Source organism: Equus quagga, chromosome 11 (assembly GCF_021613505.1).
Source record: "Equus quagga isolate Etosha38 chromosome 11, UCLA_HA_Equagga_1.0, whole genome shotgun sequence".
NCBI classification, from domain to species: domain Eukaryota; kingdom Metazoa; phylum Chordata; class Mammalia; order Perissodactyla; family Equidae; genus Equus; species Equus quagga.
The window spans coordinates 42,133,341-42,158,431 of record NC_060277.1 but is presented as its reverse complement, the minus strand read 5'-3'; the positions used below and the strand labels follow the sequence as shown (position 1 = coordinate 42,158,431).

The following is a 25,091-nucleotide window of genomic DNA, read 5'->3' as shown; positions in this document are numbered from 1 at the left end:
CACAGTGGGAAAATAAAAGATTTTAAAGACTGGAGGGGAACATATACATTCAACAAATTATCACCATTTATTAAGTAAATTAATTCAAGGGTGCCAAGCACTATGAGCAAGAAATACAGGGTGCCAACAATGGAAACCCAACACATACACGCATGCATGTGTTTACATACATGAAACAGAGCTTGAAATGAATCTTTTCTCCGCCTCGAGTGACAGCTTTGTTAATTCATAACAAGCAATACAAACAGCTTCTATATAGAATTTATATGTACCTCTTTTCTGTTGTTGTTTATCACTGCCTGATAAGAAGCAAACATGGGTTCTTACTGATGTCAGCATGCAAAGTTGCTGCAGTAAATTTTTTCAAAATGAGTGATCGTTGTGGGTTCTGATGGGAACAGACAAGCTGTAGATGCATTTATGAATTTGGATGTCTGCTTACATAAGCAATAGAGCATGGTCGCTAAAAGCAGGCCACTGGAGCCAGACAGGCTTCTGTTCAATACTGGTTCCACTACTTCCCAGCAATGTCATCTTGGACTCTGTACCTTTAAAGTGAAGATAAATTACCACATTAACAACCTCATAGGTTGGTATGAGGATTACATAATACACGTAAAGCACTTGGCACATGTCAAGTGCCTGCCACAGAGTAAGTACTCGACAAACATCACCTCTTGGTTTTGCTCATACAGGGCCTTTATTTTTCACCAAACTAACTGAGCACAATAATATGGAATCTCATAGATACAAGTGGGATTTTTATCAGACATAAACCAGAGTAATTCTGGGAAAAGTAGAAGGCAGCAGGAAAAGAGAAAGACCAAACATGAGATGGGAAGACTCCATAAAGGAAGCCATGGGCCTGAGTCTACAGGAGCTGAGTAGGGCTGTTGAGAAGAGGACATTGGGGACATCTCTCATTCATAGGGTCAAAAGGAGTCGGAGCCAACATGACAGCACGTAACAACAAATACCAGAGTAAGTTTTAAGTATAGAAGGGGGTCCAGGAATTTAATACCACATTTGCTGTCTTTAGGTCTGAGTTTCAGTTAGGGTGTTAACGGAGAGTGACAGTATGTTCAGATTTACATATGACATTTATTCTGGTTTGCTAGCACATACAGTAGTTAAAAACAGTAGTAGATATAGTGTTCATGTATATTAGCTTCCTTCAGACATTTTCAAAAAATACATTTGGCTTATTATATGAATAGATTGACCCATTTAACCTAGTTTTGACAGATTAAGGAAAAAAGATGATACAGTATGAAAAGCCGATGGAAGTTTTTAATATGTAGAACATTTCAGAATATACACCTCTTCAGTGCTATTAATAGGCAAATCATCAACAACAGTTTTTCAGACTTTGTGCTTCACTCTGGAGAAAAACAAGAGTGTGACATCTTGAGTGTCCTCATTGGGTAATCTAACACCCAGTCATAATATGAACATGAGCTGCGTATCACGTTGCTTGAGTTTAGCGTCAATTAAAATTAAAAACGAAATTAGTCGTATAGTCTCTTTCAAAATGTTACCATTCAAAACAAACATCCAAATTGACAAAAGTTTGAATATTTATGACCATAAATCTTTTAACTCTTTGGTTTGGGCTTTTTAAGAAATCCTTTTTTAATTCTTAGTTCTACTCTATTCAAATAGGCTATAACAGAAGAGCTAATACGTATCGAGTACATTACTTGCTTTCTTCCAGGGGCTGTTACGGACATTGGTAAATTTTGATTCTAATGAGAACACTGTATATAGTGGTTGCCCCTTTTAGGTAATACAGCAACCTCAAGGAGAGGAAAGTGAGGGCAGCACCGAAGATTGACATATATAGTTTATAGACCAGTGTTCTTCGTACAACGTTTATACTGACATCCAGTTTTATGAATTAAAAACCTTGTATAACTTACTAGTATTACTAGAAAGGAAAGCAGCGTTTTTCAGAGGACTATGTTCCATTTCATCTGTCTCTGATGCCTATTAACCAATAAAACCGTGCTCATTCTGCTGCTGTGGGAAATAAGCAACACGGAAGAGTGATAATGACTTTAGAGCATAACTCAGCCGTCAGGACAGCTAAGGAGAAGGCAGACAGACCACAAACCTCTGGACCCGGCGCTCCCCCGCGCGCTCCCCGCCCCCGCCCGGAGCGCGTGCCCGCTGCCGGAGGGGCTGGAGGCGGGGCCCCGGGCTCGGGGCGGGTCTCGCGGGAGCTGCGGAGCCGGCCTGCCCGCACCGCTGGGGTTCTCGGCGACTCCGGGCGCTTGCGCAGGCGCGGTGGGCCGCTAGGAGGGGCCGACAAAGCCGGCGAGTGAGCGGAGCGCTGTCCTGTCGCGGGTTCTGAGCGCTATGAAACCCGGAGAGGAGCGGCCCGTGGAGGGCGGCGTCTGCGCCGTTGTGTCCGAGCTGGAGCTGCTGAAGCTGCGCGCCGCGGAGCGCATCGACGAGGCGGCCGAGCGCCTGGGGGCCCTGAGCCGCGCCATCTGGAGCGAGCCCGAGCTGGCCTACGAGGAGCACCGTGCCCACCGCGCGCTGACGTGCTTCTTCGAGCGCGAGCCCCCGGCCGCCTCGTGGGCGGTGCAGGCGCACTACCAGCTGGCCACGGCCTTCCGCGCCGAGTGGGAGCCGCCGGGGGCCGGGGCGGCGTCGCGCCCGCTGCACCTGGGCTTCCTCTGCGAGTACGACGCGCTGCCCGGCATCGGGCACGCCTGCGGCCACAATCTGATCGCCGAGGTCGGGGCGGCGGCCGCGCTGGGCGTGAAGGGGGCTCTGGAGGGCCTCCGCGGGCCGCCTCCGCCGGTGAAGGTGAGGTGGGGCCCGGGCGCGGGACTCGGTCCCCTGTCCAGCCGGCACCGACCAGGGAAGCAGGACCCGGTGCATCCCGCGCGCTTCTGTCCCCTCCTGCCTCCGGGCAGGTGTCAGGGACCGCGCGGTTCGTCCGGCCCAGAAGGCAGAACCCCTGGATAAAAATCAGTAGTTCTCGAGTTGCCCACCTAGCGGCGTTTTGCAGATTTCGTTTTTTGTTCCCTCGTCTGTAGGTTGTAAACAATTGAGCGGACTCTCCCTTAGGAGAGAATTTAGTACCAAGCCTGGTTTTCATTACGGCTTATTTTTGGTAACAGGGGCAACTGCAATTTGCTGATAAGGTGGTGCGGTCTCTGGAGGAGGTGCTTATTGTTGGGAAATCTACAGCCTTTCTTTTGAGGCGCCAAAGAATCGTTTCTTTTGTGGCAGTCATAGGAGCTTTTGTGATTCGAATCACTGGTATTTGCATAGGCATTCTTCAGTCGTAAGAACTACCAAACCTCTAGAAGTATACAAATAAGGAGAAGGGAATGAGCATTTACTACATGGACGAGTTGATCCTTAATTCTAAATGTCTATTTCACGATTTTAATATCTCGGTTCTGTAAACGGAGAAATGTTTCTATTTGTCATAGGGCAAGTTTAATTTTGTGTTACTCTGTTTTTCCAGATGGTATATTCTTCATTCTGTGAGCTAAGATTCAGTCATCACCATTCAGGTTAAGGGGAAGACTAATGTTTTATTTTAATATTTTTTTTAGCCCACTCTTTCCAATGTCAGTAACCTTTCTCATTTATCCTAACAGTTCCATCTTTTGTGACTTTTTCTCTTTAGCTGACTTCTCTTCTCTGCCTCTGGGGGCCTGATTTTGCATCTGGTTAGGTTTTTGTTTGTTTCGGGTGGGCGGGGGTCCTTTGCCATTGCATGAAGCCCTGAGACATCGAGCTTTAAGCGGGTTTATGAAAGTTTCGCAGAAGTCAGCAAGATTTAACTTGAGAAGTCACCAAATTTAGCGAGTCAAGGGTTAAGATTAAAAAGCAGCTTAATTTATGAGTGTGGGTGCTTGATAACTTCTAAAGAAAGCTAGCCTTGCGAAAATGTACACACTTCTAATTTCTAATGGTAATGCTCAGTTTTAGCCAGATTATCCATCCTATCTGAATATGGAGTTTATGTTGATTCCCTTTGGAAGCCGGGACTTTTTCCAACTTGTTTCATTGTGTTCTTATACCTGATCTTGAAAGTATATTAGTTGTTTATAGATAATTTTTCTTTGCTTTTAAACATTGTTTGAAGAAGTTATGCTTAAATATCAAAGTGAAATGTTTATTCTGTAAAGTTCTCTTTTGTTTAATTAGGTGTTTGGTGACCAATAAATCTGCCTGGTTGAACTGGTGGAATCGAATTAGTAAGTTTGTGTAATAGTTGGCCATTTCTGTCTGTGGTATTAAGATTTATTTAATGCTCTTCATAAAGGATTAGTGAGTTAAGACTTTTTAATGCGGTAGCTCAGTAAGGAATCAGAGTTCGGGCCTGAAGGTCAGGACGTCTCATTCCAGCTCTGCCTGAAGACTTGCTCTGTGACCTGGGGCAGGGCCTTCACTCTCTGCCTCAAGACCTCCCCCCTAAAATGGTGATGCAGATCGCCCACCTACCTCACAGGGTTGTTGTGAGGATAACTAATGAGTAACTGGAAAGTTCCTTACCAGTCAAGTGCTTATGAGTAATTATATACACATACTATAAAATTAGTCAAGAAGAAGCTTTAAGAAATAAGTCCTAAAGAACAGTGAGGAGCTTGTATATAGTATTAATCTTTTTTCATCTTTGCCATGAATTATATAAAATTGAGTTAAAGCATTAGGAAACGTTTCCTGTAGTAGCTTTAGTACATGCCTTACACCAAATTGGTATAATCATGTAAATTAAAATTTGTGATTAATTTAGCACCGTAGACTCATGCCGACTACAGCATTAAAATGTCAGAGAACAAAACCTCTCTCCGTAGTTTAAGGACTTTAATGAATGTTGTGAATACATGTGCAAAGGAACCTGTCTGATGTTTTCCTACTAGGATTTGTTGTTGTTTTGCCCTGACACAGGTATTTCCTTCTAGGTAGTTGTCCTGGGAACCCCTGCAGAAGAAGATGGTGGTGGCAAAATTGATTTAATTGAAGCAGGGGCTTTTAAAAATCTTGATGTTGTTTTTATGGCCCATCCATCCCAAGAGAATGCTGCTTACCTACCTGATGCGGCTGAGCATGAGTAAGCAATCAACTTGAAATAAACTTCTTAGTGGAAAACAGACTGTTAGAACACTTTTAGGTCTTCACTGGAGACTAAAAGCCCATATTTATACTTTTAAGGTAAATTGAAAGATAATGTTGTAATGTCTTACTTGATTTCCGTTGAATGACATATTTGGTAAGCCTCTTCTAATTGAGATTTTAGATGGTCTTCATAACTGGACTATATTAAAATCTTTAAAAATCTTTAAAATCTATTGAGTGTTTGCACTTTGGCCTCAGGGGTGAAAACCTTAGAGATTAGAAATGCCTGCTGCAGGCAGGCTTCCCAGCCCAGTAGCCTTCTAGGACTTACGGTTCGGCTCCTTGGCCTTGACCCTGCAGTTAGCCCAGCTGACCTCAGGCCATTTCTTATGTCTAGTTTCTTAGATTTTTCACTGGCCATCCTTGAAGATGTAAAAGAGAACAAGAACAAAAAGTAAATTTTAAAAAAATTGCTAAAATCCTAAAACTCTTTAACAATAAAAAAAGGTAAAGCACTCTGTCCCTATTGACCCCCTTTTCCACATCCAGTCTCTTCTCTAGAGGTATAGATCCTTCCAGGACTTCTTGGATATATTTATAGACGTAAGTAGGTACATGTATCAATTAAATTTTCAAGGAGGATTCCTCCCGGAAGTAGTCTACTAAATATATTGTTGGCCTGGCTCTTGCTTTTTAAAATTAAACAATATGTTGTGAAAATCATTCCCTATCAGTTCGTTTAAAATAATGCTTTTTAAGTGTAAAATAGTAATACTGATACAAAACAACCATTAACACTTCTTTTCAGGTTTGTTGTGCTTTAATGGTACGTAGATTGAACCCTGGAAGAAATGGTGCTAGAGCTGTTTTCATAAAGAACATGCTTTCCCATTTTATAATATTTATCACCAGTTTTGTTAAAATTCCACTTTCAAAGTGATAGTGATACTGTATATATCAAGGAAATAACAAGTATCCTAAAATCTTAAAAATGTATTTGGATGCTTTTACTTGTCTTTATTTTGCTAACAGAATGTTTGGAATCCGTCAAGAAATGTGAGCATTCCAAGGACTCCTGAGTCCAGCTCATTTAAAAAAATAAGTCTAGATTGGCTTTTTAATAATTTAAATGTGGGTACTATTAATCAGTTAGGCTTCAAAAATGTTATCTAAGCAAGTCATCTTTAGAAATAAGTATTTAATGTGCAATTCTTTCTCGAAACCTTACTGTTTTTCATTATGTCTGAGTAGTTAGATTAAGGTATTAGTGACACAGGTATTTTGGAACATAAATAAAATATTGGTGAGGAGCAACTGACTTAATGCTAGAGTATCTTATAATATTGTGAGTATAATTTTCAGAGGTTGTTTTAACCCGTTTTAAATGTCACTTCCCCAGGCTGGCCTGGTGGCACAGCACTTAAGTTCACGTACTCCACTTCCTTGGCATGGGGTTCACTGATTTGGATCCTGGACATGGACGTATGTGCTACTTATCAAGCCATGCTGTGGCAGGTGTCCCACATATAAAATAGAGGAAGATGGGCATGGATGTTAACTTAGGGCCAGTCTTCCTCAGGAAAAAAAAAAATAGAGGTGTCTTGGCAGTGGATGTTAGGTCAGGGCTAACCTTCCTTAAAAAAGAAAATACATAGTTAGATGTCACCTCCTTTCTGTCTTTCCTTGACCTTCCTCCTCCCTTAAGACAGAATCATCTGAGTTTTTGCAGACTTTTGGTACAGAACTACCACAATGTGGTACAGAAGGAGACAGCAGCCATCTTTTTTGTAATTTTAGCACCTAATACAGTATTACATGTTGGCTTGAATTGAATTGTGAACAAATTTAATTTGTACAGGAGATCGATTGAGCAAAGTTCTCTTTTTCTCTCTTTTTTTGGAATACCTTCTTTGTGTCAGTCACTATATTGCATAGTAATAAACTATAAGGTACATAAATTGCTATATTGTTACTGCAAATGATTTGCAAATAAAAATTCCAGCAGCGTGAATGAATTTTGAATAATAGTTGTCATTCTGATTACTTGGATTTTTCTTACTTTAGTGGTGTTGAAGAAAGTAATTCCAAATGATGTTTTATTTTTTAGTGTGACTGTGAAATACTATGGAAAAGCGTCTCATGCTGCTGCTTATCCCTGGGAAGGAGTGAACGCATTGGATGCTGCTGTTCTCGCCTACAACAATCTGTCTGTGTTAAGACAGCAACTGAAACCAACCTGGAGAGCTCACGGTAGGAATGTCAAATACCTTGTATAATAGATGATGCTGAATATGTTTCAGTGCAATATTTGATTTAAAAATAATTTGGAAACATTTTATGTACTTCATAATGAGTATTCTGAGAATTTTAAACATTTTCGGAAATTCATGTGATAGAGTACTAGGATGTTTGTCTATGTGGGTAAGAAGACAGTTAAGATTATTTATACATAAATGGGATGGTCATTCTGAGTATTAGAAAGAATGGTTTTATGTAAGGACCTACATTCTTTCTGTGGGTATTTGAAAGTGGGAACTTGATTTTCCAGTTATGCTCATTGTCTCTTAATGATAACAAAATTTTACCATTTCCTCAATTTTAAAAAAACCATCTTTTTAAACTATGTGTATCACCTTAATATAAATACAATAATAAAGTACTGTCTTGAAGGTACAAATTAATTTTTTTAGTTTAGTTTCTTATGATTTGGGAAATTACTATACTTTAATATCTGTTCTTTACCTGGTTTTGCTATAGCCTGAAATTAATTTGTAATTGCACTTTTACCAATTTCCCAGCTTAGTTTCTTTAAAAAGAATAAACAGGAATATGTAAAAATATTATTTTTTTAAGGCAGGTCATACTAAAAAATTAGATTTTGCTTATCTATTTTAGTTATTCCTTTGCGTGGATAAATCTTCCTTCTCAGTGTAGTTCCAAATAAATGCATTTGTTTTGACAGTCGATAGTACTGAGTGATCTTTGACCTGCATTGGTTTCTTCTTGGCATGAATATTATTTTCCCAGAGCCAAATGTCATTTAAAATATTCATGGGATTCTTGAGGTATGAGGGTAATTATAGAACCTAGTACCATTGGGTTTTTTTTTTTCTTTTCCTGTGTCAAAAATTTATCAAAATGTATAACCGTAATAAAGGCTACTGAAATAAAAGTCTTTTCTAGAAGGCTTAAGATAGGTATAAAAGGTTCTGACAGTTTCTTTATAGTGAGGAATCATAATTTCTTAACATTATGTAGATTCCTTAGAATAAAGTATACATATAGGCAATTATTTATTTTTGCTATTGGCCAGAAAATACCACCCTGTGTATAGCAACTTTTGTTGTACGACACTTCAGAATCTTTGGTGTATCTGTGAAGCTAAGTAGTTTAAATTATTTTTCTTTATGGACATATTGGCTGAAAAACTATGGGTGTATTTAAGGTTAAAGAAATGGTCTCCAGGCTCCAAACTCAATTCCAGTAATTTGGTTCTTTTTATAGGTATAATAAAAAATGGTGGTGTAAAACCTAATATCATTCCCTCTTATTCGGAATTAATCTATTACTTCCGTGCACCCTCAATGAAAGAACTTCGAGTTTTGACCAAAAAGGCAGAAGAGTGCTTCAGAGCTGCGGCGTTGGCCACCGGGTGCACGGTAAGAACTTTTGAGAGTTAATCTAAGTTTTAATCAGAGGTATACATGTGGGCTGGGGTGGTGAGTATTAAGTAGATGAGAACCTAACTTGCCTCTTTTTCATTTGGTGATCTTGCCCTGGGGGGACCCTGTAGTCCAGTTGGAGAGACAAGCTCTGGATCCGGGCCTCTCTGCCTCACTGATTCTGTAACTTTTGGAAACGTTATTTAATATCTCTGGGCCTCCATTTTCTCTTGACAGATGGAGACGATAATATAATCTATTTTAGGTTTCTTGTGAGAATTAAATGAAACAGGATTTCTGAGAGTTATAGGGCCTAGCCCTCGTACATACTCCTTACTTTCCTTCTGCCCTCATTAGCCTGGAGATGCGTGATTTATTCAGATGGTAGCAGTGATTCTCAGACCGTATGTGTTCAGTGTCCAAGGAGTAAGAAATTAAGCATTCGTCTCTTATTTATTTGTGATTATAAACATAAATACTTTAAATATTTGGAAGATAAATACATAAACTATTATCATTAACTAATGTCCCAGGGTATAATATTCCCTAAGATAAAGTTCATAGTTATTGAATTTAAATCTATATTTTAAATAGTCTTTTAATAATATATATATATTTTTACCTTTTATTATTTTATTGAGGTCACATTGGTTTACAACATTATGTAAATTTCATTGTACATCATTATGTTTCGACTTCTGTATAGACTGCATTGTGTTCACCACCAAAAGTCTAGTTTCCGTCCATCACCTTACACATGTGCCCCTTTACCCCTTACCTCCCCCTACTCGCTTCCCTTCTGGTAACCACCAGTCTGTTCTCCTTGATGATCTGTGTGTTTATCTTCCACCTATGAGTGAAATCATACGGTATGTGTCTTTCTCTTATTTGTGTTTGTCTGACTTGTTTTGCTTTAGCATAATACTCTCAAGGTCTATCCATATTATTGCAAATGGCACGATTTTGTCTTTTTTGTGGTAGAGTAGTATTTCATTTGATATGTATACCACGTCTTTATCCATTTTTCTGTTGATGAGCGCTTGGATTGTTTCCGTATCTTGGCTGTTGTGAGTAAGACTGCAGTGAACACAGGGCTGTATATATATTTTCAATTAGAGTTTTCATGATCTTTGGATAAATACCTAGAAATGAAATAACTGGATCATGTATTTTTAATTTTTTGAGAACTCTCCTTACTGTTTTCCATAGTGACTGCCCAGTTTACATTTCCACCAGCAGTGCATGAGGGTTCCCTTTTCTCCACATCCTCTCCAACACTTCTTATTTCTTGTCCTTTTAATAATAGCCATTCTGACAGGTGTGAGGTGATATTTCCTTGTAGTTTTGATTTGCATTTCCCTAATAATTAATGATGTTGAACATCTTTTCATGTGCCTGTTTGCCATCTGTATGTCGTCTTTGGAAAAATGTCTGTTCATATCCTCTGCCCATTTTTTTGATCAGGTTGTTCATTATTTGTTATTGAGTTGTATGAGTTCTTTATATATTTTGGAGTTTAACCCCTTATTCGATATATGATTTGCAAAAATTTTCTCCCCATTGGTGGGTTGTCTTTTTATTTTGTTGATGGTTTCCTTTGCCTTGCAGAAGATTTTTAGTTTGATATAGTCTTATTTGTTTATTTTTTCTTTTGTTTCCCTTGCCTGAGGAGATGTGGTATTTAAAAAGATATTACTAAGACTGATGTCAAAGAATGTACTCCCTATGTTTTCTTCTAGGAGTTTTAAGGTTGCGGGTCTTACATTCAAGTCTTTAATCCATTTTGAGTTAATTTTTGTGTATGGTATAAAATAATGATTTACTTTCATTTTTTCGTATATGGCTGCCTAGTTTTCCCAACACCATTTATTCAAGAGGGTTTCCTTTCTCCAGTGTATGATCTTGGCTCCTTTGTCGCAGATTAACTGTCCATAGATATGTGGTTTTATTCCTGGGCTCTTAATTCTGTTCCACTGATCTGTGTGTCTGTTTTTGTGCCAGTACCATGCTGTTTTGGTTACTATAGCTTTGTAGTATATTTTGAATTCATGTGATGCCTCCAGCTTTGTTCTTTTTTTCTCAGGATTCCTTTGGCTGTTTGGGTTCTTTTGTCATTCCATATAAGTTTTAGGATTCTTTGTTCTATTTCTTTGAAAAATGTCATTGGGCTTCTGATTGGGATTTCATTAAATCTATAGATTGCATTAGGTAATATGGACATTTTAACTATGTTTATTGTTCCAATTCATGAGCACAGAATATCTTTCCATTCTTTATGTCTTTGATTTCTTTCAATACTGTCTTATTTTCAGTGTATAGGTCTTTTATCTCCTTGGTTAAATTTATTCCTAGATATTTTATTCTTTTTGTTGCAATTGTAAATGGGATTGTGTTCTTGCCTTCTCTTTCTGCTAGTTTGTTGTTAGTGTATAGAAATGCGACTGATTTTTGTATGTTGATTGTGTACTCTGCCACTTTACTGTATTCATTATTTCTGATAGTTTTTTGGTAGATTATTTAAGGCTTTGTATATATAAAATCATGTCATCTGCAAATAGTGACAGTTTTACTTCTTCCTTTCCAATTTGGATTCCTTTAATGTCTTTTTGTTGCCTAACCGCTTTGGCTAGGACTTGCAATACTATGTTGAATAAGAGTGGTGACAGTGGGCGTCCTTGTCTTGTTCCTGTTCTTAGGGGGATAGTTTCGGTTTTTCACCATTGAGTATGATGTTGGCTGTGGGTTTGTCATAAATGGGCTTTGTTATGTTGAGGTACTTTCCTTCCATACCCATTTTATTGAGTTTTTATTGTAAATGGATATTGGATCTTGTCAAATGCTTTCTCTGCATCTATTGAGATGATCATGTAATCTTTATTCCTCATTGTGTTAATGTGGTATATTGCATCGATTGATTTGGAGATGTTGAACCATTCCTGCATCCCTAGAATAAATCTCACTTCACTCTGCTGTGTGATCCTTTTAATGTATTGCATTCAATTTGCTAATGTTTTATTGAGGATTTTTGCATCTATGTTCATCAGTGATAGTGACCTGTAATTTTCCTTTTTTGTTTTGTCCTTTTCTGCTTTCAGTATAAGGGTAATGTTGTAACCTTGTAAAATGAATTAGGGAGCATTCCTTCCTAGAAGAGTTTGAGAAAGATAGGTGTTAGGTCTTCTTTGAATGTTTGGTAGAACTCACCGGAGAAGCCATCTGGTCCTGGACTTTTACTTTTTGGGAGATTTTTGATTACTGGTTTAGTCTCTTTACTTGTGACTGGTCTGTTTAGATTCTGTTTCTTCTTGATTCAGTTTTGTGAAATTGTATGATTCTGAGAATTTATCCGTTTCTTCTAGATAACCCAATTTCTTGGCATATAGGTTTCATATAGCTTTTCATAGTATTGTCTTATAATCCTTCTTATTTCTGTGGTGTCCATTGTAATTTCTCCTCTCTCATTTCTGATTTTATTTATTTGAGCCTTCTCTCTTTTTCTTAGTGAGTCTGGCTTAATGGTTTGTCAATTCTGTTTATCTTTTCAAAGAACCAGCTCTTAGTTTCATTGATCCTTTCTGTTGTTTTTTTAGTTTCTATTTCATTTACTTCTCTGATTTTTATTATTTTCTTCCTTCTTCGGACTTTGAGCTTTGTTCTTCTTTTCTAGTTCTTTTAGTATAGTCTTAGATTATTTGGGATTTTTCTTGTTTCTTAGGTAGGTCTGTATTACTATAAACTTCCCTCTTAATACCACTTCTGCTGCATAAGTTTTGGAATATTGTTTTCATTTGTCTCCAGGTATTTTTTGATTTCTCTTTTGATCCAATAGTTGTTCAGTAGCATGTTTTTTAGTCTCCACATATTTGTGACTTTTCAGCTTTCTTCTTGTAGTTGATTTCTAGTTTCATATCATTGTGGTCAGAAGAGATGCTTGATATGATTTCAACCTTCTTAAATTTATTGAGGCTTGTTTTGTTTCCCAGCATATGGTCTGTCTTTGAGAATGTTCCATGTGCACTTGGGAAGAATATCTATTCTGCTGCTTTTGGATGGAATGTTCTATATACATCTATTTAAGGTCCAGCTGGTCTGGTGTTTCATTTAAGGCCATCGTTACCTTGTTTACTTTCTTTCTGGATGATCTATCCATTGATGTAAGTGGGGTGTTAAAGTTCCCTACTATTATTGTGTTGCTGTCATTTTCTCCTTTTAGGTCTGTTAATAGTTACTTTATATACTTTGGGCTCCTATGTTAGGTGCATATATATTGTTAAGTGTTATGTCTTCTTGGTGGAATGTTCTTTTTATCATTATATAATGTCCATCTTTGTCTCCTATTATCTTTTCAACTTGAAGTGTGTTTTGTCTAATATACGTGTGGCAAGACCTGCTTTCTTTTCCTTGCCATTTGCTTGGAGTATTATCTTCCATCCCTTCACTCTGAGCCTTTGTTTGTTTTTAGAGCTAAGATGAGTCTCCTGGAGGCAGCATATTGTTGGGTCTTGTTTTTTAATCCATCCAGCCACTCTGTGTTTTTTGATTGGAGAATTCAATCCGTTTACATTGAGTGATTATTGATATTTGAGGGTTCAATACTACTATTTTATCTTTTTTTTCTGGATACTGCATATTTCCATTGTTTCCTTTTCCTTGTATTTCTGTCTCTCATTTCCGTTTGGTGGTTTTCTGTAATATTTTTCTCAGTTTCCTCTTTATTTATGATTTGTAACTCTGCTCTGATTTTTTGTTTTGTGGTTATCATGAGGTTTGTATAAAAGATCTCATAGATACGATATTCCTTTTTCTGTTGATAGCATCTTATCTCCTTTACCCTATACAGGTTTTGTCTTTTTCTTCTTTCACTTCTGTTTTTGTTATCACAAATTGTCCATTTTTTTTTTATTGTGAGTTTGTTACCAAATTGAAGTGGTTATAGTTTTTTTTGTTTTTGTTTGTGAGGAAGATTAGTGCAGAGTGAACATCTGTGCCAGTCTTCCTCCATTTTATGTGGGATGCCTTCACAGCATGGCGTGATGAGTGGTGCTAGGTCCGCACCCGGGATGTGAACCTGCGAACCCCACACTGCCAAAGTAAAGCGCGCGAACTTAACCACTACGCCCAGGCCAGCCCCTGAAGTGGTTATAGTTATTTTTGATGCTTTCTTTTCCTTTAGCCTTTGTGTTATTATTGTTTGCTAACCTGTTCAGATAGAGAGCTGCAGTTTTCTGATTTAGTCAGTTTGTCACCTTGCTCAAAGCTGTGTAAACGTTTGCCTTTTTTGTTTCAGGTAGGAGAGTTCCTTTCAACATTTCTTGTAAGGCAGGTCTGTGGTGATGAACTCCCTCAGCTTTTGTTTTTCTGGGAAAACTTTTATTTCTCCTTCATATCTGAAGGAGAACTTTACTGGATAGATTACTCTTGGCTGATAGTTTTTGTTTTTCAGTATTTTGAATATATCATTCCAGTCTCTCCTAGCCTGTAGAGTTCTTGCTGAGAAATTGCCGAAAGCCTGATGAGGGTTCCGTTGTTAGTTGTTTTCTTCTCTCTGGCTGCCGTTAATATTGTTTCTTTGTCGTTGACTTGTGACAGTTTTAATGTAATATGCCTTGGAGAAAGTCTTTTGCTTTGAGATAATTAGGAATTCTGTTAGCTTCATGCACGTGTATATCCAGTTCCTTCCCTAGAAGGAAGTTCTCTGCTATTATTTCTTTGCATAAGCTCTCTGCTCCTTTCTCCCTCTCTTCTTCTTCTGGGACACCTATTATCCTAATTGAGTTGGATATTTTTCATAGAATTTCTTAATTTTTAAAAAATCTTAGTTCTCTCTCCTCTTCCACCTGAATCATTTCTAGGTTTCTATCTTCAAGCTCACTAATTCTCTGTTCCATATGGTCTGCTCTATTTTCAGTTCTTTTACTTTACTTTTTTACTTTTTGTTTTTTGGTTCCTTTTTCTTTTTGAGATAACATTGGTTTATGACATTATATAAATTTCATGTGTACATCATTATATTTCAGTTTCTGTGTAGATTACATCGTGGTCACGTGAACCCAAAGACTAATTACCATTCCCTCACCATACACATCTGCAAATCACCCCTTCCACCCTCCTCACTCCCCTCTTCCCCTCTGGTAACCACCAATCCAGTCTCTGTCTCTATATGATTATTGTTGTTGTTGTCTTCTATTATGAGCAAGATCATTTGGTATTTGACTTTCTCCTTCTGACTTATTTCGCTTAGCTTAATGCCCTCAAGGTCCATCCATGTTGCTGCAAATGGCAAGATTTCATCTTTTTCTTATGGCTGAGTAGTATCCCATTGTGTATATATACCACATCTTCTTTATCCATTTGTCCCTTGATGGGCACCTAGGTTGCTTCCAAGTCTTGGCTATTGTGAATAATGCTGCAGTGAACACATGGGTGCATGTATCTTTATGCATTCATGTTTTCGTGTTCTTTGGATAAATACCCAGCAGTGGAATAACTGGATCGTATGGCAGTTCTAGTCTTAATTTTTTGAGGAATTTCCATACTGTTTTTCGTAGTGGCTGCACAGTTTGCAGTCGTACCACCAGTATATGAGACTTCCCTTTTCTCCACATCCTCTCCAGTAGTTGTTATGTCTTGTCTTATTAATTATAGCCATTCTGACAGGTGTGGTGATATCTCATTGTAGTTTTGATTTGCATTTTGCTTATAATTAGTGATGTTGACCATCTTTTCATGTGCCTGGTGGCCATCTGTATATCTTCTTTGGAAAAATGTCTGTTCAGATCTTTTGCCCAATTTTAATTGCATTTTAGTTTTTTTGTTGTTGAGATGTGTGAGTTCCTTATATATTTTGGATATTAACCCCTTATCAGATAGAAGGTTTGCAAATATCTTCTCCCAATTGTTAGGTTGTCTTTTTGTTTTGTTGATGGTTTCCTTTGCCATGCAGAATCTTTTAGTTTGATGTAGTCCCATTTGTTTATTCTTTCTTTTGTTTCCCTTGCCTGGACAGACATAGTACTTGAAAGTATTTCACCTCATTAGTTGTGTTCTTCATCTCCAGAATTTCTGTTTGGTTTTTTTTTAGAGTTTAAATCTCTTTGGTAAAGTACTCTTTCTGTTCATTAATTTTATTCCTGAGCTCATTGAGCTGTCTTTCTGAGTTTTCTTGTAATTCGCTGTGTTTTTTCATGACAACTATTTTAAATGCTCTGTCAGTCAGATTGTAATCTTCTGTGATTTCAAGTTTGGCTTCTAGAAAGTTGTTTTTTTTTCTGTTCTGCAGTGTTACTGCACTTCTTCACGGTGCTTGATGAGTTGATCCTCTGCTGGCGTATTTGTGGTGGTAACCACCTTTCTTATTTGGATAAGGCTTTGGTTACTTTGATCTGAGCAGCTTCTGGTTGTATTTGAGAGCCTGCACTTTCTACTTCCACTGCCTCTGCTGGAGGCATCGTCAGTGCCCTCCTTGTGCTGCTTATGCCTCTGAGGTTGCTGGTGGCTTGCTGTTTGTGATGTTGCTGCAGTCTCAGATGTTGCCATCAGTGTCACCAAACTGCGAGCACTTCCAGGGTTGCCTTGTCTTGTGTCTTGTGTTCCTCCACTGGCTCTCTATGGGCTCTCCACAGCTTGATTTCTGCTTCCCCATGCACCACTTGTGCTGCTGCTCCTGGGTTATTGGGGGTGCTAGCAGCACCACTGCCAGAGGTCCTAGGTTCATGGGTGTCACTGTTGCTGCTAGGGGCCCAGTGTCTTGTATGTAGCTCCCACTGCTGGTGGAGCCAGTATTGGAGGTACGTCTCTGGGGGTTGGGTCATGAGTTCTGTTGTGGTTCCTGAAGCCTCAAGTTGCAGGTGCCACCTGCTACTGCTGGGGGAGGGGCAGGGGCTAAGCTGGGAATGTCGTTGCTGATCTTCCAGCGTCTCATGGCTGCCACACGCTGGTGTCCTTGGAAACCTCAGGTGAGGGCACACCACCCCTGCTGGGGAAATCCATGTTTTAGATGCTATCCATGCTTCTAGAAAGACCAGCACCACTACCGGGGGGCTAGGGAGGCACTGAGTCAGCAGCTCTGCCTTGTGTCCTGAAGCCTCAGGACCTGTGGACCACTCACCACTGACAGGGAGCAGAGGGCAGGGGCTAAACTGCGAGTGCCATGTCTCCCCCTGCAGCCTCTGGTTGCTGGTGCGCGCCAGTGTGAGGATCTGTGTTTTGGATCGCTGCTGCCTGGGGAGGGAGAAGGGACTGCTCCTGTAGCTCCACTGCCTCTGCAAGTCCAGTCCACCCACCTGCAGATGTGTGGATCTCTCAGGTCATCTGCTGTGCTGCGCAGGGAATCCTTTGTTGGTCGGTGAATGTCTACAGGTTGTGGCTTAGAGGGGAGTGACAAAGGGAACAACTCACTGCCGTGATGCTGTTGATAATTTTTTATGTTTTGGCTGAGTTATAAGATCTGATTCGCTTGTCCTTGTTTCTGACTTAGATGTTACTAAGAATATAAGAAAAGTCATTTCTACCATTTTATAATTGGCTTTCACTAATGTTATAGATAAGTATTATCTTTGGTTTGTGGGAGTATTGCTCATTTTAATTTAAGCAAAACTAAATTTGTACATCCTTTTACCTGGGCGCATATCAATTTCTTCCATATCTTCATACACTGAAATTAATAAATAAGAAGCATAGTCAACCCTTCCTCATTGTGAATCTTCTTTCTCTCAGGATGTCTTTGTACCTCTCAGACAAGGCAGTGGTGTCAGTGCCAGTTTGTATATTGAACATTAGCAAGGCTTAATTTCTTTCTCTCAGGGTCTACAGCCTAGAGCAGTGTTCCTCATTGGGTGGTTTTTGGACCGTCTGCATCAGAATTACTTGGGGCTAGTGGTTAACACTGAGATTCCTGAGCTCCGTCTACACCCTATTTAGGTGACTGAGGTTGAGACTCACTAACTAGTACAGCTAGGTGACATCGTGTGGTTTGGTGCATATATAACATAAAGGAGATCAGGTCCTGGGAACTCTCATTGTAGAAAATACAGATTTTTTTTTTTAAGGTAGAAGGTCTGAGAGAGTTTGTATCCAGAAGGGAAAGTGCCCCCTCTTAAACCTTTTCTGCTAGAGAACTATTGCTGGTTTGAAAGTTAGTGAATTTGAGTTTTTCTATTTCAAAATGTGTTGTATAATTTTTTATTAGGTAGAAATTAAAGGTGGAACACATGATTATTACAATGTTCTTCCCAATAAGAGTCTATGGAAAGCTTATGTTGAAAATGGAAAAAAGCTGGGAATAGAATTCATTTCAGAAGATGCAATGTTGAAAGGCCCTTCAGGTAATTAAGTCCTTTCATCTATATTGTGCTATTTGAGGAAGGGAAATTCTGTCTGGTTAAATGGTTTTATTTAATAGCTTTGGAGGCAGGGAGATATTGCTGGTGTTTTTAATGACATTTCTCACAAACGTAATGGTGAGAGGAAGAAACTAATGCACTCTTCAGTGAATGCAGGGTGTCAGGTGAGCAGATTTGTTTTTAGAACTAGCCAACATACTTTTTGCTTTATATTCTAAATATTTCTAGTGTTTAAATTTGCTTAGTTTTAATTTTTATATAAGCTACTTAAAGGGAAAATAGACTTTTAATTTATTCTAAGTCATCAATTAAGCAGGTTACTAAGTACTTAGTTATATGGGGACATTTTCAGTTTCTGAGGAGTAATAAACAACTATTAGAATTTATTTGTATTTTGTATAAATTGTAGAATTAATTTATTAGAATTGTAAGTGTATTGGGTGTTATTTTAGATTTTTTCTTTTTAAAAACATTATTACTAATATATTTGCATGTTAGAAAGGTATCTCATAAAATATAATAATAGATGTCGATGAAGTAGACTCAAAAGGACTTGATAACAGTGGGGTGTTGATGTCATTTGTTGAGATAAGGAGATTAAGAGAATAGCAGGTTTAGGGTATGGCGGATTGCTATAAATTATTAGGATGTTAATTTGAGGTGCTTAGAGGATTTCTGAGGGGAGCTGTCCAGTAGTCTGTTGACTATGGAACCCACAATAGATGTCTGGGTTGGAGATTTAGGAGTTGTCAATATCTGGAAGGTAATTGAAAACACGGGAGTTGATAAGGTTGCATAAGTACACAGGGAGAAGAAACCCAAGGATGAAACTCTGCGATCACCAGCACTTAGGAGACAGGCAAAGGAAGCAATCTAGAGAAGGAGATACAGAGCGTTCAGAAAGAAAGCTAGACAATCAGGAAAGCGTGGAGGCATGGAAGCCAAAGAAGTAGAGAATTTCTAGAAGGGAAGGAATAGTAAATCACGTCAGGTGCTATAGAGATTGAATAAGATGAGGATGGTCTGGTGTCTGTTGGACCAGCATTTAGAAATTCATGGATTGTCTTACCTCTCCAAGGATCTACTGATTTCGGAAATGTTTCTTTTGTGGTTCCTGGGATTCATCCGTATTTTTACATTGGATCTAATGCCTTGAATCATACAGAACAATATACTGAAGCTGCAGGTAAGTGTTATTAGAAGTCAGTGTTTTGGTGTGTGCTCTCCTTTTGTGGTAGTAGCTGTCTTTCTAACTGTTTAACCTACTATTATTTCAGTACCTAACATCACCTCAGAAAATACTCTCTTGTGGTGGGCCGTTGGAGAGGCAATTTAGATATTGAGAGCTAAGCTGAAAACTAGTCAATTAGTTTATGATAGGTGTGGAGTTATCTTTACTTTCTCTACCTTTTAGGATCACAAGAAGCTCAGTTCTACACTTTGCGTACCGCCAAAGCTCTGGCAATGACTGCACTGGATGTTATTTTTAAACCAGAATTGCTAGAAAGAATTAAAGAGGACTTTAAATTGAAACTTCAAGAAGAAGAGTTCTTCAATACAGTAGAATAAAAAGAAGATGTAGGAACCACTAATGGATCGTTAAGAAGAAGTGATGGTTTTTTTCTTTAATCTTTTTTAACGAAGGAGGAGGACATGCTTGTTTTTCAGTCTTAAAGGAGTCAAATTCTTCTGACCTGAAAAGTGAGGACATGATGTGGAGAAAACACGTTACCTCATGTCTAAAATGAAAATTTTCACAAGTCTGTATTTGATGGAATCATAATCTTTCAGGAGCTCGTATGTGATGACATTTCTTAAACAACCTGGGTGATACGTGGTTTATCAGTGATGATACTTTATAAATTCATATGTTGTATAAGTGTATTTTAACAGATCCAAGACATTTCAAACCTTATATTCAGAATTGACATATGAGAGATTTTTTTGGTATAGGGTGGTAAAATTGTTCTATAAAGTACTTTTAAAATTTAAGTTCATTTTGGATATCTGACTATATCTGTTTTGGTTTAGAGAATCTCTTCATTGATAATAAAAGTAGGTTTTTAATCAGAAATGCTGTGGGAAACAACTAGAAACCCAGGTCCAAAGAATACACTTTAGTTTTACCATTTGAAGGAAAATGAAAATGTTCTTTTTTTATATAATTAACTCTGAGAAGTGGCATTAAAGTGCTATTCGTAATTCCATATTAGCGTAATAGGAAAAATTATAGATGGATGGGATTCGACTCTTCCTGTAAGGTGTGTGCTTGGTAGCACAGTGTTCTAGACTGAACAAGAGAGGACGATGCCTGCTTTCTTGAATGTTAATGTCATGTAACTGGTTCCCTCTACCTAGCAGCCCTGTTTAGGTTTCTACCCAGAAGCCAGCCTGTCCAGCCTGTCTGGACAATAGTGTAGTTTACCGAGTGTAGGGGACAGAGTTCTAAGCTTCCTTAAGCCCTGTGCTAGCCCAATGTTAACTTAAAAGTATTGTAAGTTTTTCTTGCTTCTTATTTTAGTGTGAATTTCTTGAACATGATAAAAGAATGTAAAAAAAGTATCTGATAAAACAAATACTTTATGCTGTGAATATAGTAAAGCTCCAGTATACTTTATTGTAAAGGAAGTCCTCAAATTTGAGTGTAAGCATTCCAAAAATGGAAGGGGAAGGAGAGAAAAGTGAGTGTTTGGCCTCTCTGCTGTAAGCAATCACTTGGGCCTCTGAGCTGTCGGCTCCCCGTTTGGAAAGTTAGATTAGATCGCTTATTCCTGTAGTCCTTTGAATTCTAATTCCCAGTCTATCTGAAATTATTTAAAGTTGAAAGAACAAGATGGGTGTTATTTTAGGAGAGTTAGAATGAGAATTGCTCCTCTTCTATATCAGGGGTCTGTGTACGGCCGAATTTGGCAAGCAGCCTGATTTTATATGGATAGTGAGCTAAAAATGATCTTTTTAAAGGGTTGTAGAAAAAAAAATCAGAAACCAGATCATGTGATCTGCAAAACCTAAAATATTTACTGGCTGGCCTTGTATAAAGAAAAGTTTGGAGCCAGGCCTGATGGCCTAGTGGTTAAAGTTCAGCACTCTCACAGCTTCAGTGGCCCGGGTTCGTTTCCCGGTCATGGAACCACACCACCCGTCTGTCAGTAGCCATGCTGTGGTGGCAGCTCACATAGAAGAACTAGGACTTAGAACTAGACTATACAACCATGCACTGGGCTTTTGGGGAGGAAAAGAGAAAAAAAGTTCACCAGCCCCTGTTCTGTATAACAGCAAAATAAGCCTGTTTCTCTGATGTTCTTCGTATAATCACATCTTCTCCTAGGATAAAACTTCAAGCCTCTGCATTGAGAACATTGAGAAAGGGATTTAGCTGGCACTGTCCTGGTGTGGACCGTTGTGATCAGATGTGCTTTGTCCTTATTGGGAGTTTTAGCGCTGTACAGGTTTGTTTTCCGTTAGCATTTACTTCCCTCTGGAATACAGCTACCCTGATGCCTTAGTCTGACCCGGGTGCCAGCCAGTCTTCTAACTCTCCTCAGCTTTTAGAACTTGATCCTCTGTGACACCCTGTGTCTGATTATTGATGATCTCAGATAGTTGTGGTTGGTAATATTTTACAAACAGGAGAGGAATCAGCAAAGACTTCAGGCTGAGAACTGCATATGTCTGAGACCTCTGGTTCGTACAAATGGAATTAGTTTCCTAATTTTCAGTTTAATAAATGACTGAACTATGAGCTTTAAATTCCTCATGTAAATTCTGCACTCAAAGTAACTTTATTTTCTAAAGCTTTGATAAAATTCTAGAACAGCGATTGTTAACTGGCATCCTCACACACTAATATTCTCTGTCTTCGGTAACGTGTCCCAAGTTAGTTGTTACTCATACAGAGTATTTGTATTTTGCTTGTGATTAATTTACTTTTATAAAAAACGAACTAGAGACCATGTCAGGTTAGCATCCTGTTGTTACTGATTCACTTGCATTCTGATACGTGTGCTTGCGTGAGAGAGCAGGGTGTGGATTCCAGCTGGCGTGCAGAGAATGGATATAATCTGCACCCAGCACTGTCTGCCCCAGCTCAGTAGGAGGAACTAATATTGATGTGCCACTAAGACTCGCGTCACTTCTGAGTTTCTGTGATACTGCCCTTTCAGTTTTTGAAAAATTTGGTCAAAATGTTGGTTTACCCGTTGGAATATGTCATGGATTTATCGTGTCAGAAAAGAGATTGAGAAATGATGCTCTGCAGTCTATCTAGAAGTATGTTTTTTTTTCAGATCCTACCTTGACATTTTACATTATTTTACTTCAACAGTTATTTAATATAATTTAGATTTTTTAAAAGTTGAGATTTTTAAAATCTTTTACTTTTTATATTCCAGTGAGTTAATTGAGCCATGTTACACTAAAAAGTGTAAATAAATACATAAATAAATGCAGGAGTCAGTTCTCACACCCAGAGGAACCATCTATAGCTAATCTTCATTGTAATTCATTGAATTTAGGAGATTGCTTTCTTTGTAATTATAGTTTTTCATTTTGGAACTGAGTTCTTTCTTTACCCTCATACTTCAACAGCATGTCTCCTAAATAATTGTGCTAAATTTTCATAAACATTTATACTTAGCTTAAATTACTGTTGTTGGTTGGTCCTCACATTTTGGATTAAATCTCCAAAGATTTTGAAAGATAAACAGGGAAGCTCCAGATAATAGGTGAACGGTGTCACTTTTAGATAAAGAAAGGTTATATTTAGTTCTTTATACTTTAAAAGATGAATATTTATTTTTAGGAGGTTGACAAATGCATAGGACTTTTTAAAATTTATAATTTTGTATCTTATTTTGGAAGGGGACGACTAAGTTTTTCTCCCAGAATTAGTTTAAACGATGACACTTTATCATCACTAAGATTCAGTGATTGTGTGTTATTCCTCCACTAGACTGTATATTCTTTGAAGCCAGCGTCTTTTCAATATGTTTAATTTCCTTCAGGTAAATGACTCCTTTGGAAAAAAAAGGCCAAGATAAGTGTAAAAATTAAAATTGTATGACTTTAAAAAATACTGAATTAGTTTCTAACCTAAACTAGAAATATAAGTGGACCTGCCTGAGGTGTCTTTGTTTTTATGGAGAATGCTTTTATTACATGCCTCTTTTACAATCTTTCATTGTTCACACACTGAACTGAGAGCCTTTTCCTCAATATCAACTTTTGGCTATCTCTGTTAAATTAATAGACTTTAAAAGGTATAATCCGAATTAATGGTTTAAATTTAATTACAGATTAAAAATGTTTCCTTTTTAGGGACTTAATTTTAAAAGCAGGCCTGAATGGGGCCTGTATAAAACCATCATGTGGTTCTGTTAGTTACTAAGTTGCTATATACCATATAATAAGATTGAGTACAGCTAATACTTAGCTTGCCTTTTAAAAACTTTTGGACTGCTTTTCACTTTTAAAAACCATCCATATTTTATGAACTACTCAGGAAGTTTTTCCCTTATAATTGTTTCTTTCTATAGTACTCACAAGGGCTGGGGCGTTTAAAATAAACTAGAACATTTTCATGTGTTTATGAATACTTGTATAAACTGGAAGTCTTTTGATTTCCCACAATCCTGTGGACTGTTTATTTATTGATACGTTGCGTTGATATTTTAACTGTTATGATTTCAGCAGTTGAGGTCAGTGAACATTTGTTGAGGAGTGCCTACTTCTAAGCACTGGGGTAAGATGAAGAGTAAGGAAGGCATGGTCCAGGCCCAAAAAGGCTTGTAGTTGGTGGTAAGTTCTCGTAAGATTTACTTAATCTGAGCAATGCTGGTATTGGGGGAACATCCGAAAGCTACTGCCTTGGGAAGTTTCGAGGAAGTATTTCTAAAATATTTTAAAATACCTGAGTCACATCATTCTGTTTGAATAGAAGAAATTGAGGGGCTGGTCCTGTGGCCAAGTGGTTAAGTTTGCACACTGTGCTTCGGCGGCCCAGGGTTTCGCTGGTTTCGGATCCTGGGCGCAGACCTAGAACCGCTCATTAAGCCACATGAGGCAGCGTCCCACACAGAGGAACTAGAAGGACCCACAACTAGAATATACAGCTATGTACTGGGGGGCTTTGGGGAGAAGGGGTAAAAAAAAAAGATTGGCAACAGATGTTAGCTCAGCGCCGATCTTAAAAGAAAAAAGGTATGATTAAAAAAAGAAACTGATATGAAAAGTCTTTTTTTAAAGAATTATTGTCTAATTTATAATACAATCTTTTCTAAAAATCTTTCTGATAGTTGTTTTTTATACATTTCTTACTTTTTACCCGAACCATCTCATTAGTCTTCTGGAAAACGTTCTATGTGGTACTCGCCTTCAGACTATCAAAGTAAATTTTCATTGTAAAATAAATTGGTTATCTTTGTGCTAGCTAGCAACACCTATATGGCTGTAAGGTATGATAAACTGCTTTATTTTATTTTTGTACATACTTCAAGCATTTTGCAATCTAATTGCATAGTTGAGGATGGTGCATTTTGATACTATGAAATTAATATTTTCAAGTACGCAGTCTCTACTACCATCAGACTTTAGTCGTTTTTTGTAATATTTTAGTAATACATATTAAAGTATGTATGAAAAAACTAAAATTGTTAATAAATGTTTATTTATTAGCAGTTGTCCTGTGGTTTTTTCAACAGATATATGGAGATACGAAAATATATGACGATAAAGCACAATTACCCAAATACACGGTGATATATTATACTTTTATTAATTCATCAGTATTACAGATGTTGATTTGCTCTTAAGCATTAAATATATTATTCATATAATGAGAACTTAAAAAGGACAGTTAACTACTTTTGTTTAAAAGTAGTCTCAGAAGCTGAAAAATGCCAATGCAAATTGTACGTGATAAGAGTTAGATAGATACATAATTATAGTATTGAATTTTCTTTAAAAGAATTTTTTTTCAACTTGAGTACAAAGTAATTCCATGTAA

The 25,091-nt window shown here is 37.9% G+C and overlaps 1 protein-coding gene across 1 annotated transcript; it reads left to right on the top strand.

The window, feature by feature from the left end:
* Positions 1-2,225: 2,225 nt before the first annotated feature.
* Positions 2,226-24,158, top strand: PM20D2 (peptidase M20 domain containing 2). The gene is made up of 7 exons (XM_046676242.1): positions 2,226-2,814; positions 4,932-5,080; positions 7,193-7,335; positions 8,590-8,744; positions 17,935-18,070; positions 19,167-19,274; positions 19,503-24,158. The coding sequence occupies exons 1-7, from the start codon at positions 2,359-2,361 to the stop codon at positions 19,655-19,657; spliced, it is 1,302 nt and encodes a 433-aa protein (XP_046532198.1). The 5' UTR covers positions 2,226-2,358; the 3' UTR covers positions 19,658-24,158.
* The last annotated feature ends 933 nt before the right edge of the window (positions 24,159-25,091 follow it).